This window comes from Rutidosis leptorrhynchoides, chromosome 1 (genome assembly GCF_046630445.1).
Source record: "Rutidosis leptorrhynchoides isolate AG116_Rl617_1_P2 chromosome 1, CSIRO_AGI_Rlap_v1, whole genome shotgun sequence".
In the NCBI taxonomy this organism is placed as follows: domain Eukaryota; kingdom Viridiplantae; phylum Streptophyta; class Magnoliopsida; order Asterales; family Asteraceae; genus Rutidosis; species Rutidosis leptorrhynchoides.
Window position 1 is genome coordinate 96401484 of NC_092333.1, and position 15316 is coordinate 96416799.

Genomic DNA, 15316 nt, shown 5'->3' on the forward strand with positions numbered 1-15316 from the left:
CTTTCAAGTGTCAACCAAAAGGTTGGTGAGTTCATAGGTTTATCATAACAACCATTTCAATATTTTAATAGACCACAAGATTTTCGTTTATAAATATATGTACACTCGCAAGTGTATAAACCGTTCTGCTTATGTTGAGGCCTCAGTAACCAACCTTAACAATAATATAATAAGTCATCTTCGCAAAGATGGATATGTACACTCGCAAGTGTATAAATAATCCTCGAAGTACTAAACATCCGCCCACTAGCTCTTATGTCTAGTGCAGCCTACAGGATGTGGGTGTTAAGCCCGATAGATCTATCTTTAGGATTCGCGCTTACATGCTCTTATAACATGTAACTAAATTACCTAGCACATCAATCCGCAGAATATCATTTTTAATCACTTGTCTCTATTTCGTAAAGCATTTATAAAAGCAGCGCATGTATTCTCAGCCCAAAAATATATATTGCAAAAGCAATTAAAAATGGAGCAAATAAAACTCACTATACTGTATTTTGTAGTAAAAATACATATGACGATATTGAACAACTGAATAATGCAGGGTTGGCCTCGGATTCACGAACCTATATCATTTGTATATTTATTAATATACATAATTGTAATCAAACACACACACACACACACACAAATATATATATATTTATATATATATATATATATATATATATATATATATATATATATATATATATATATATATATATATATATATATATATATATATATAAATTTATTAGTTATATCCTTTTTATATATCTTTGTAGTTATTTAGGGTTTATTCCAAACTTCATTAAAAACATATTCTTTATTTATGTAAACCATATCTTAACTTATATGTTATATATATTTATTTTATATATTGTATTACAATAATTAATATCTATACTTTTAGTTATCTTGATATCTATATATATTTATATACACATATGTTTAGTATTATATTTAAAAATTGATATTGTATAAGTATTTTAAATGTTAGCCTGTTTGATATATAGTTTTATGGAATATTATTTTAATTATCGTAAATGTAATAAGTATCTTTTATGAAACTAATATTTATTTGTTAAAAATGGTAGTTTTGATAATAATAAGTTACTAATAACAATAATAATAACTTTATTAGTAATGATAATACTAATAATAATAATGATAATGATATTGTTGATAATGATACTTATGTTAATGATAATAATACTAATAATTATAAAAGTGATACTAATAATAATTATAATACTAGTAATACTAATAATAACAATAACAATAATAATAATAACAACAACAACAATAATAATAATAATAATAATAATAATAATAATAATAATAATAATAATAATAATAATAATAATAATAATAATAATAATAATAATAATAATAATTTTAAAAGAAATAAAAGATTATACCCTTATTGAAAGCTTTTACAAAAAGATTGCCCCAGCCCGGGATCGAACCCGTGATCACTCGCTCCCAACCTCACCCTCTAACCGTTCTTCCAACACTGTCTTTCTGAAATATATCCTAAACTATATGATATAACGCGTGTTTGCTTCTGTTTCTAATTCTTCTTCTTCTTCTTCTTCTCAGTTTTCAGAATCGATTATAGGTGTTATCCATCAAAATATTTATTTCTAAACAATTTAGATTGTATATTTGAAACAGAAAACGACTTGTAAATATGATTTTTAGTTAAGAGAAATGAATTAAAATAAAATAAAAAAAATCATCACAGCAGCTTGCTGTATCCGAAAAAAAAATAATAAAATAAAAACTTAAATTATGATTTTGAGATTAAGGGGCTTTGAGACTCTGAATTCTTCATGAAACATCTTCTAATCCTTCGTTATAATACACTAGGATCCCCAATTGAATATGATTTGCAACAGAGAAATCGAATTCATTCAAAGAAATCAGTTTGACTTTTTAACTTCAAAAACTTTGACTCAAAAATTCTCCATCAATAAAACGAATTGGACTCTAAGATTTTACACACAGTTTCAATGAAAAGTTTCTAACAACACTGCTTTTATAGATTCTGTAATTAAATTCGAAATAAGGTTTTTCAAAAATTAACCCACGAACAGGGTATATACCTGTGTTCATTCTTCTTTTAAAAAAATAAAATAAATAAAAGCTGTTGTTTGGTAATTGTTATTGTGGATGTGAAGTCGATTGAGTTGTTAACAATGTGAGAGTAATCGTTTAATTTATAGCAGAGAAGGAGTCGACAGTTTATACCAAGAAGACAAGAACAGAAACTAAAAATATAAATAAAGAAAATAAAATTTGAAAGTAACCGTTAACTGAATTTGTCTAGTACTGCTACCAGATTCGTTCTATAATTCAATCAACAAGACAAGTTTAAAAAGTATGAAAAGGATTGGGAACAGATTTTAGATATGTCGACCAGTTTTATAATTGATTTAGTATTAATAATTAATAATTACAATTATATTAATAATAATAATAATTATAATAATAATAAAAATAATGTATAATGTTAAAGAAAATGATAATAATAACATTTATTAATGATGATAATAATAATAGATTATATTATTTTTTAATAACTATCATAATAATGATGATAATGATAAAAATGATAAAAAAATGTTAATAATTAATAATAATAATCCTAATACTATACTAATTATAATAATATTTATATTTTTAATGATAATAATATTGTTAATAATTATAATAATATAACCATTTATATATAGCAAGTTTCATATTTATGTGTTACCTTAATAATACTAATTTTGTTATTAATATTGAAAATAATAATAATATTAATATAACAATTATTTTAACTTATAACTTTCTTTAAAATCATGTAGCATTTAATTATTATATATATAATAACATATATTGAATATTTAATTCTTATACATTACACTATATATATATACTAATAACAATAATAGCAATCTATTTAATAATATTTGTAATAATACTACGTAATAGTTATATTAGTAATGATAATAATATTAATATAACAATTAAATTTAAACTTATAATTAAGTTTAATGTATTACCATTTATAATATCTACCAATTATATAATTTATTGAATTTTTAATATTTGTTAATTATATATATATATATATATATATATATATATATATATATATATATATATATATATATATATATATATATATATATATATATATATATATATATATATATATATATATATATTACGATAGTACTTATGTATAGAATTCATACATATTTATTTACACACTGATGTTCGTGAATCGTCGGGAATAGTTAAAGGTCAAATGATTTCATGTAAATAGTTCAAAATTTTTAAGACTCGACATTACAGACTTTGCTTATCGTGTCGAAACCATATAAAGATGAAGTTTAAATTTAGTCGAAAATTCCCGGGTCGTCACAAACTCACACGTCCTAGTCATCAAAAAGCAACTCACGCCCCCAACCCACGCCCTCAACCACTACAACTACAAATGGTCTAATAGATGACAATGAAGGACTCAGGGGCGCGGTCTTCAACATACATCAAATAAAATACAACAAAGCCATTTTAATTTAAGCATTCATCAAACACTACATAATAAGAAGCAAAAAAGAAACACATCCATGGCTTTCATGATGACAAGTAGATTACATCCTCTGGTCTATTTCATCCATCCCATTACGCCTTGTTTACTCCATCCCAGAAAATAACATACGTAATTTTTTTATACCTATTGCTTTTTCCACATATAAGACACTAGAACTACAATGAATTGACGATAAACAAAAAAGTATTATCGGAAGAGAATATATAAGAAAAAGTGGAATTAGTTAATACTGGAAACATAATAAAAAAAGTTAAATAGAAAGAAAGAAAGATTACTCACGGTCTGTTTAACAAGAAATGTGCAGTTAGCCATTGTAGCCTCCAATATACCAATTCGAAAGTATAACACAATTAGTCAGGCAGGCGGGAGAGCACGATATGTATATGTATATGTAATTAAAATTAAAGTAGTAACCATTAAAAAGAAGGTACCAAAAGAGTATAGTAAGTAGTATAGTAAACTCACCGTTCTTCAGCGGATAGGGTGGTTCTATACTCACGGAATGGCACTTTTAATAGCTTAATAACCCGATTACTGATTTTTTTTGCTACAAATAATCAAGTAGTTGTTATTAATAAGAAAATATATATTCGATAATTGGGATTAAAAATATTATTTAAAGAAGAAAAATAAGCATGAAGTAAGTACCTCTCGAGACTGGTTTACAAGAATCAACATGAGTCATTGCTATTTGTTTATCCGGCGTGTTTTCTGCTACAATCAATCAATAAAGTTGTTAATAATAGAAAAGTAATAATAATTTCTAAAACCTCTTTCAATCAATTGGGATGATTAATTAATTAATTGAAGAACAACAAGAAGAGATAAAAAACAAAAATTATAATAATGACTTTAACTTTAATTAAAACTAAAATTATATTATAATATTTATAATACATAATCATAAAAATAAAATAATACAGAGTACTAATTACTAATAATAATAATAATAATATAATAATAACACTTAGGGGTGTGCATGGTACAGAACCGGACCAAACTAGTTTGATTCGGTTATGTACCGAGTCCCAAATTGTAGAGGAATGTCGGACGGAGGACCGAACCATAAATTATCGGTTCGGTAAAGTTATTTTTGGTGTTTTTTTTGGGTTTGGTGAAAATCCATAAAACTGTTGACCATGGAACGGACCGAACACGCTCGGTTCAGCTTAGGATTGATTCGGTCCGGTATGGTCTTCGGATTTTTTCAGTTTTCCCGTACCATGCACACCCAACAATAATAATAATCTAATATAATATAATATAGTAATTAATAAATAATAACTAGTAATTAATTAATAAGATTAAGAATAATAATAATTAATAACAACAATAATAGAAATGCACCTTTTCCATCTGGAACGGACGATTTAGGGTTAGGGTTGGTGAATGATTGTGGCTGGAATCGCTAATGAAAGCCCACTCGCAATCCTCGAGATCCTCTCTCAACAATTTTTAATTCATAAGATTTAAACTTCTTGTTATTAAAATTCACAGGAAATTTTTCGTAAGCTTCCTCAACAGTACGCATTTGGGTGAAAATGGCATCAACGTCTTTCAACATCAAGTCAATGAGGTTTTTTATCTCCATTTCGAAAGCAGCCTGAAATAAAAACAGAATATTATGAAGCAAACTAATTAAAAAATGATAAATAAACGATACAACAAAAAAATAAAACGGGTAAAGTGCTGTTGTGTTCAGATCTGAGTGAGATAAATATAAGTTTGTTAAGGCAAATGAGAAAAAAGAAAAAAAATGAGGAAAGAGTCTAAATTCAGAACAAGCTTCTTCTTTTAATGTGATTATTGTTATCACTGATTCCAAACCTTAAAAATCAAACAACATTTCCATCATGCACGAATTAATAAAAAAAAGGAAGAAGAAGAAGAAGATGAAGAAAAGAGGCGTACTATAATAAGTTCAAGAGCACATCCCTTAAATAATTCACGAAATTCAGAATTGAATTTGGCGAGATCAATTAGATTCCCGGCACGTTCTGCACGTCCTTTAATGAAATATTTAACCTTGTCGATGATTTTGCAATTGCTATCGACAAATATGTCGTCACTTCCATTTTCGTGAGAGTTTGGCCACTCTAGACTCCTCGTAAAAGGGCTTGGCGTCAATGGATACTACCCCTTAGGAACAATGAATATCCATCTTAATGATTCCGCTACTGCTTTCAGCTTCAGTCGGTGCCATTTGTTTACCTTGAATGTTTTCTGCAACAATTAATCAATCAATCAATCAATCAAGTTGTTAACGCCCTTTAACAGCTCATGATGAAACACACACAGAATCAGGTATACTACTACAACATCTAACTTTCTAAACGCATTCATACGTTTTATAATCCGACTATCTCACTAACCTTCTTAAGCTCCTCTGTTGCTTTGTTGTAACATAGACTGCAAAATTACTTACTAGTGTGTACTATGCACTGAACTAAAATGAGTTATTAAGATAACTACTCTACATGGCAGCTTTCAGTCAGTCATCTTAGGTCATATTTCCATAACAAAGTCTGAATAGAATAATCATCCTATAATAATAGCTAAGGCCCGCGTGGATCAAAGGGGAAATGAATTCTTTTACCAATCAGAGGAGAACTGGTCCGCTGCACGTGCTAATTGCAAAAAAATAATAACTATGTTGCTGTCACTTGGATGGTTATGGAAGAAGCCATGCATATGCTTTGTGAATTGACTAAAAAGGGAGGTCTGAACCCGCCCGATACAGTCAAATTCAGCACCACCCTGACTGTATTAGACTGAATTGGTGGAGATCATTTAAGCTAATTCAGATTGCGCTATTTGACCGAACTCTTGTTCGTTAGGGCTTAGGGTTACGGTTGTGCTACAACAAACTAAAGCGAATTTTTGAACGAAAAACAGTAATTGTGGTTGTAATTGAAGGCTCGATTCCTATCTGTCATAATTCTGGAACGAACGAATTAGGGTTGAAGATGGTAGCGTTAGATTGTGGCTGGGATCTTTGGTGAACCGATTGACTCGAGAAGGGCGTCAAATTGTGAACTTCGACATTATCTTAATTACTCCGTAAATTAATTACGTTCATGACTTTGGTCTATGAATAAAAGATACAACTTAATTATTTGCGAGTGTATATTAGTTTTTCCATACCATTCTTTATCATGTATAAGGAACTCAAATTGTTTCATGTCTTCTTCAAAATACAAAACTTCAGGTTTATTTCTTCTTTAAAAAACTCATACAACAACAACAATACCTAATCCCGCACACGAAGTATGGAGAGATAAGATGTAGACAATCCTTCTCTACCCTAAAATAAAAGAAAAGTCATTTCTCACAAGCGTGTAAAGAAATAATTCTCCACCGGCACAGAAAGTCGTTCCTCTCTTTAAAACTCGTACAACTTTGCATATAACTTAATGTCATGTGCAAATTCACCCCGTTAAATCGTCCATCTTTTTAAAACTCATACAACTTTGCGTATGACTTAATGTCATGTGCAAATTCACCCCTCTTAAATACATCAATTGAAACGATATCTTTAATTGAATTGTTGTTTGGTTCAAATATTTTTTTTTTATTTTTTCGTAAAGAATGGAGTATTTTCTTCCTTTTTTTGGCAAAAAGTTAGATGAAATGGTTATTTTTTCAGTGTAGAATAGTTGTGTAAATTGTGTAGAATTATATAGAGTACTTTTAGTTTCATTCTTAAAGTTTTCATATTTCTTTATGTAGTACTCAGATGACAATGAAAAGGAAAATGGACTCAAGGGCATGTCTTAAGCATTCATCAAATAAAATACAACAAAAGCCATTTATATTTAAGCATTTGTCAAACACCACATAACAAGAAGGAAAAAAGAAAGAGAAACACTTGAATAAACATGATGATGATGATAAGTAGATTACAACATAACCTTATGGTCAACTTCATCCCAGTACGCCTTGAGGGTTTACTCCATCCCAATGCGCCTGCCTCTCCTTCATTGTCGCCCTATCCTCCTCCTCACCCTCCCGTATTAACAAACGTAGTATTCCTTTCTTGCCTATTACATTTTCCACATACAAGGCACTTGAACTACAATGTAATCACGATAAACAAAAAAGTAAGTGTGTATATATAAGAAAAAGTAGAGAATTAAATTATATTATTGGTAACATAATAAAAACAGATAGATAAAAAAAGAAAATTACTCACGCTCTGTTTACGAAGAAATGTGCAGCTAGCCATTGTAGCCTACAATATACCAATTCGAAAGTATTAACACAATTAGGCAGGGTCAAGCTTTATAAGTATATATGTATATGTATAGGTAATTATTCTTAATATACTAAAAGAGTAACCATAATTAATAAATAAAATAACAAAAGAGTGCAGTAATAGTATATTAAACTCACCGTTCTTCATCGGATAGGGTGGTTCTATACTCATGGAATGGCACTCTTAATAACTTAATAACCCAATTACATTTTTCTTTGGCTAGAATCAATCAAGTAGGAGTTATAATTATAAAAAAGAAATTGATAAATGGGATTAATTAATGAAGAGAAATAAGTATGCAAGTAAGTACCTCTCGAGACTGGTTTACATGAATCAGCATCATGAGTCATTGCTATTTGTTTATCCGCCATGTTTTCTGCTACAATCAATCAATCAAGCTGTTAATAATAGAAAGTTAATAATTTCATAAATCTCTTTCAATCAATTGGGATGATTAAATTAATTAACTGAAGAAGAAAAAGAAGAGATAAAAATTATATTATAATTATGATTAAAATTATATTATAATTAAAAATTAAAAAATTTTGATATATTATAATCATAATAATAATTAATAATAATTCATAATAATAATAATAATAATTCATAATAATAATAATAATAATAATAATAATAATAATAATAATAACAATAATTAATATCAATATCAATATCAATATCAATATTCAATATTAATAAATAATAACAATACAGTAATTATAAATTTGATAATTAATTAATATTATTAATAATAATTAATGAATAACAATAATAGTAGAAACGCACCTTTTCGAGGGATTTTGTTATAGGTTAGTTTCTTTAAATCATCATCAATCACTGGTCTTCATTTATCCTCTGATGCATCCCTCATTTTTTCATTTCTGCTACAATCAATCAATTTGTTCATACAATATTAATAATTTAAACCTCCTCCAATCAACTAACAGAGATTTTAACTGATTCAAAGAAACCGAAATCTTTCTTGTAAATCAATTTCATGTTTAGAACGAATTAAAGAAACTTACCTGTCACTTGTGTCATCAATATCCATCTGGAACGAACGATTTAGGGTTAGTGTTGGTGAATGAAATAAGGTTGAAGATGAATTGTTGCTGTTGTACTGAAAGAAAGCCCAATCGCTATCCTTGAGCTCCTCTGTCAACAAGTTTAATTGATAAGAATCAAACTCTTATTATTAAAATTCACGGGAAAGTATTTGTAAAACTGCTCATCAGTATTCATTTGGGTGAAAATGGCATCAACGTCTTTCAACAGCAACTCAATGAGGCTTTTTATCCCCATTTCGAAAGCAGCCTGAAATGTAAACAGAAAATTATGAAGCAAACTAATTTTAAAAAAGATAAATAACAATAACAAGAATACAATAAAAGAAAATAAAATGTGCGCTCTGCATGCGTGTGTGTCAGGCAAGCAGTCACTTGTTAAATCCCTAGGTTTTAAGATTAAGGTTGTTGAGGCATATGAGAAGAAAAGAAAGAAATTTAAAAAAAAAAAAAAAAAAAAAAATAGTCCAAATTCATAACAAGCTTTCTTCTTTTAATGTGATTATTACTATTGTCGCTGATTTTAAACCTTAAAAATCAAACAACAGTTTTAACATGCAAGAATTAAAAATAAAAAAATAAAAAATAAAATTAAGAATAAGAAGAAGAAGAAGAAAGAGGCATACTGTAATAAGTTCAAGAGCACAGCCCTTATTTATTTCACGAAATTCAGAATTGAATTTGGTGAGATCATCCGAGTTCCCCGCACGTTCTGCACGCCCCATAATGAAATTTTTAATCTTCTCAATAAGTTTGCGATTGATATCGACCATTATGTCGTCACTTCCATATTTGTGAGAGATTTCGGCAATTCTACACTCCCTGCAAAAGGGGTTGGCATCAATGAATATTGCCCCGTCCGGACAATGAATTTTCATCTTACATTCAGTCGGTGCCATTTGTTTATCTTGAATGTTTTCTGCAACAATTTATCAATCAATCAATCAAGTTGTTAAAATAATAATTAATTAATTATAAATTATTCATTATTAATGCAGAAGAAGAAGAAGAATAAGAAGGAGGAGGTCGACACAACATTTAGTTGAAATGCAATAATGGTACTTTAGCTTCAGTTTGTTGTAAACATGGACTGCAAGATTACTTATCAGTTACTACTACTATGTAAGTACTATGCACTGCTCTAAAAAACGCTTATTGTGTTTCATGATAATACTATATGTTTATGTGAAAGTTGTTGTTTAACTGTAATAATATCTATCTATCTGGGAAACGACCAGAAGTGTATGCAATGTTATAGCTACTTTCAATGGCCCCATCTTAATTATTTTACTTTATTGTAGAAATTATTTATAATAAAATCATGTTTGAAGATAAATATTCAAATTGAAAACGCAAGAGTTCATGTCTGTAACAACCAACACATCTCTGACTAATGTGAGTTATTATGATAACTACTCTTCTACATAGCACCTTTCAGTCAGTCATCTTAGGTCATATTTCCCTAACAAAGTCTGAATAGAATAATCATCCTAGAATAGCTAAGGCCCGCGTGGATCAAACGGAAAATTAATCTTCTTTACCAATCAAAAAAATGCTGGCTCTGTGCTAATCGGGGAAAAAAAAAAACAATTAAATAAAATTTTGTTTTGTTTATGAGATTTGTTTGGAACCGAATTGGTTATTGGACTGAATTGGTGGAGATCATTTCACCTAATTCCGATTGCGGTATTTGACCGAACTCTTGTTGGTTAGGGTTACGATTGTGCTACAACAAACTGAATCGATTTTTTGAATGAAAAACAAACAGTAATTGTGGTTGCAATTGAAGGAATGTACCTGTCACTTGTCTCGATTCCCATCTGTCAAGAAGATTCTGGAACGAACGAATTGAAGGAACGAATGAATTAGGGTTGAAGATGGTAGCTTAAAATTGTGCGAATGACTCAAGAACGGTTTCTTCTTGTAATCGGCCATTGCGCTAAATCGGTAGTATGGGCCTAGACTTCCTTTGATCCAAGTCAAAGTTTGCAACAAAAAAAAAAAAAAAAAAAAATTTCCTTTTTTTTTAGCGAAAAACTTTAACTATATAAACTATGTACTTTCATCAACCGACAAAAAAACCAATCAAACATTACAAAAATGATACCAACACGTATCGCCTATAGAAAGCTATCTACTAACAAAAAAGAATAAACCGTTACTATCTAACAATCAAATTTTGCACTTCTACTATATGTTAAATCGCATGTAATTAACTCGAACTATCCTTAAATATCATAAACCACATTCAATTGAATATCGAATGGTTATCATATTTAAACTTGTATTAAATGCAAATTTTCATAATTAAAAAAAATCAAATTCATTATGTCTCGAGCAAACGTTATTGAAACAGGCTATTGATCAAAACGTTCATTATACCAAACAAGTATAACGATTCGCCCAGTAAAACTAAAGTTTCATTTAAGTTTCATTTACATTATTTCCGTATGTTCGAATTTCCCAAGGTTCCATTGTGTGGTCTTCATCGAATGAAGTTTCGGTCTTCATCGAATGAAGTTTCTTTGTCTTTTATACAAGTATTTAGTAGGGATGGTAAAAATACCCACAACCGATGGGAAATCCCGATATTTTAGGGCTGGGTTCATGTCCGGGTCTATGAGATTTGAGCCGGGTATAGGATGATTTTTAATTTATTGCGAGTTCGGTGATGACTTTAGATACAAACTCATATATCCGATCCGTATACTCGAAAAATAACTCAACCCGTATATATATTATTATTATTATTATTGTTAAATTATTAGTTATAATTATAATTTTTTTGCATATGGCAACTTTGTAACAATAAACAAACTCTAGCTAATTGTTAGAGAGGGATTACAAAGACTTTTGAAGTCAAATGTATCAATTAATACATTTTCGACCTCTATTACAATATTAATAAAAAGACATATATTGGCAAATAAACTAATTAAATTGATATTGACCCGTAGAATATAAAGCTAAAAATATTTTTAATAATTGAGATTAAATACGTTTTGCTAATATTGCTTTTGTTATAAGAAAGAGATAAGACATATTTAAAAATACTTGTTTCCATATATTCATACTCACATTTTTTACATCGATTTTTTAAAAAGTTACCATTCTTCAAAACAAATTTCATCTCTACTTAATAATAATAATAATAATAATAATAATAATAATAATAATAATAATAATAATAATAATAATAATCTATTTTATATATAATAACAAAAGCTAAAATAGATCATTTTAGATATCAAAACTAATCATAGTCATCCATTAAATTAATCATCAATGATCTACACCCTTAATTTTCTCATAATCTTACTAATGACCTCGTAATCCTAACCTTAATTATTTGATTACCAAAACACCCTTCTAACTCTAACCTAAATTTGGCCTGACTATTTTCAAAAATTAGGGGTATCAATTTATCTTCACATTCAATTCAAAGTTTTACCAAAACAAAACGGATTCAACTTTTGAGGAAATATCACTATTGTTGCTCCCGTCACCTCTGGTGTTGCATTTGGTTATTGGCATCTCTTCTGTAACTTTTTATACACTTATAATTAGACCACTCTTATCCATGACACCTGTCATGGAACCACATTGCTGCCACATCAGCGCCACCTCATCAACTTCTTCCTAAGACTTACCCATCACACTCCCTGATATCCATGACATACCATTTTACCATCAAATGGACCCACTTAAATTAATTAATTAATACAATGTACCACTCTTTATCCGTAAATTACAAATATATAAAGCAAATCAGCTTGATGCAAATTGCTATCCAACGACATTTTCTTTCATGGTCATTCAAGGAAACTCCTTTGACACCTTGCTAACATTGGTGCCGTTGAAGGAAGCTCCAAAGAAGCCCCAACGACGGCCCGCTGTGAGTGGTCTTAGTGGATAAATTACTTGATTTTTCAGTTGTGGGTGACGGTAATTGTGTTAACCCTAATGCTAGCGTAGCTTTTTTTCTCTGCGATGTTTTTGGACGTTCATTTTTCTATGACGCAGCGTATTATTCCTGCGAAAATTGCCATTAGTTGAATGTTTACGGGTTCGAATCTTTGTATTTTTGTCACTTTTATTGGGGTGTTGTTGTTGCCCGCCACATGTTTGTGATAATGTTCGAAAGAGGTAGTTTGATGTGAAAATTGTAAGCATTAGTGTATGATGCGTTTATGTACCTGAATTTTAAAAATTCCTATAAAATTAAGGCTAGAAAGATGGCACTCTAATAGCAGCTAGGTGTAAAGGATTTTATGACATCCTTTTATTTAATTTATTTGTTTTTTTGGTAGGGACGTGTTTCAAATACCATTTGCAGGTTGGTGAATGAGTGGGATTGAATGTGTTTGGCTGTTGTTCCCAGTTATAATTCAGACCTTGACAACTCTATTTTACAAATCGATAGTACCGGTATATGCTAAACAAAGGCTGTGATGATCAATAATAATATATAAGTAAATGATTATGGAATATTGAAGACCTGATCCGCACTTTGGCATGGCAACAACCGGATGGCACCGAATCTGTGCAACTGTGTGTGTTTGCAGCCATGACGGATTTCGGATATTCTTTTGTCCTAAAACCTCATTTTTAAAATATGAGCCTATTTGATTTCCTCAAACAGTTAATGTGATTTTGTATATCACCTTGGCAAGGCAACAACCGGATGGCATGGAATTTTGCAATTGTGTGTGTTTGCTGCCATGACGGATTTAAGATATTCTTCTTATCTGAAACATCATATATGAGACTCGAGCCTATTTAATTTTCTTAAACACATTGAAGTTAGTGCAAGTGTTTTTACATTATTTGTTGTGGCACAATAGTTTTGCATAATAGAATGTCCCTGTTCTTAACTCGGACTGTTTTAAATCCTGTTATCAGCAATGTATTCAAACTTTTTTTTAGCTATTTGGTTAAATTAATTTAGTAATCGGAGGATAATCTCTTTTTAGATCTGGGTTGTAATTTATCCCTTCATATCTGATTGGGTCATAAGGATCTTTTTGTATATGATATGGGTCTAAGTTGCTACTGCTTTTTGAAATGATATGGGTCTAGGTTGCTACTGCTTTACTTCACTTATTATTAATGAAGTTTGTTTAAGTGTTATGGTTATAGATCATTGTTGTGGCAGCTGCTGTTGTTTACTACTTTTGGTGGGACTTAGCTTTGATTTTACGAAGTTTAAAAGTTTACTAAATGTGGATTATGATCAATTTTGGGCTTGAAGGGACAAAGAACCCTCTTCACACAACAAGGTGAAACAACTACACTCATTAAAAAAAAAAAAAAAAAAAAGATGCTAACATTCTTCATTTTCTTCTAATGGATTTTCCATACAAATATATTGTATTCTTGACTTATATCATCTAACACATATACATGCCACACAGGTGGCAAGTAAACAGATACTTCAACTTATTTGTAAATCGTGTTTTGTAACTAACATCATCTTTTGTGTAATTGTTGGTAAACATATGTGCTAAAAAACAAAACATCATCTTTTGTAATAACTACACATCATCTTTTGTAAATCGTACTTTGTGACTAATAGCACATTTTTTGCGTAACGTTGATACGATCTTAGTATGTAACCCAAACGTATGCATCTAACGTCTGTATGTTCTTAGCACACGCCATCTTTTGTATAACACCAGTATGCATTTAATATACAGCGCAAATGTTATTATCTTTATTTCATTCAGAAGCAGCAACGCGCCTTCGGGTATCTAAGAAGGTTCGCGGGTCGATTCCGTTGATCAATCGTTGTTGTATCATCATCGTTACTTTGAGAATGAAAGGTTAGTTGTTCTAATATTTTTCTTATTATTTTGTGTTTTAGGGTTCTAATATAAATCTGCGTTTTGATTTACTCCATGTTAATCTGCGTTTGGAGTTGAAACTACTATGGTTAGTTTCAGATTTAAATAAAAACTTTGTTTTTGTTTCAGATTCATTATTTTGTACTATTTGCAGTAGTTTTGGGTCAATATGATAAAAAGGGGGTGTAGCAAGGGATTAGTGCGGAAGGTACATTGAATACTTTCTTGACTTTTCTCGACCCGTGGTTTAGAAAATGGGTGTGTATTTTTTGATAAACAATCAATTGACCCTTTTCCATCTACCATCTAATGGTAATTGTTTATATGGTTAAGTAAGGATCAAGTTAATATTTAATTAGGTCAAAGTGTATTAGTTGTAAATAATGTTTGGCTCCGAATATGATATGTATCTTTAATTAAAATAATGTTTGGTCCATGAATGGTTGAATTTTGGCGAATGTATGATTTATTAAAAATTTTATGTTGGGCCAGAATGATGCCGATGGGTTTTAATCAGTGCATAATGATGTTTGTCTACCTTATAGTTATATTAGTTCATAGT

At 29.6% G+C, this 15316-nt stretch overlaps 1 protein-coding gene across 6 annotated transcripts; it reads right to left on the reverse strand.

Annotated features, from left to right (window-relative positions):
• Positions 1-7360: 7360 nt before the first annotated feature.
• LOC139863246 (uncharacterized) lies at positions 7361-10837 on the reverse strand. 6 transcript variants are annotated; one of them, XM_071851899.1, is made up of 7 exons: positions 10709-10837; positions 9538-9830; positions 8634-9161; positions 8158-8226; positions 7985-8066; positions 7785-7823; positions 7361-7664 (listed from the first exon to the last, which is right to left on the reverse strand). In XM_071851899.1, the coding sequence occupies exons 4-7, from the start codon at positions 8216-8218 to the stop codon at positions 7517-7519; spliced, it is 330 nt and encodes a 109-aa protein (XP_071708000.1). In that variant the 5' UTR covers positions 8219-8226; positions 8634-9161; positions 9538-9830; positions 10709-10837; the 3' UTR covers positions 7361-7516. The 6 variants fall into 4 exon arrangements, 3 of the variants coding, with proteins under 3 accessions (XP_071708000.1, XP_071708004.1, XP_071707994.1); XR_011764419.1 differs by having other exon boundaries at positions 8158-8245; XR_011764417.1 differs by having other exon boundaries at positions 8158-8223.
• Positions 10838-15316: the final 4479 nt, after the last annotated feature.

What these genes read in the sequence shown, in the direction of transcription:
- LOC139863246 (XM_071851899.1), bottom strand. Translation starts at nt 8,218, where the DNA reads ATGGCGGATAAACAAATAGCAATGACTCATGATGCTGATTCATGTAAA. An exon ending in ATGTAAACCAGTCTCGAGAG is followed by an intron (nt 8,067 to 8,157) that starts GTACTTACTTGC and finishes GATTGATTCTAG; the next exon opens with CCAAAGAAAAATGTAATTGG. An exon ending in CATTTCTTCGTAAACAGAGC is followed by an intron (nt 7,665 to 7,784) that starts GTGAGTAATTTT and finishes ATTACATTGTAG; the next exon opens with TTCAAGTGCCTTGTATGTGG.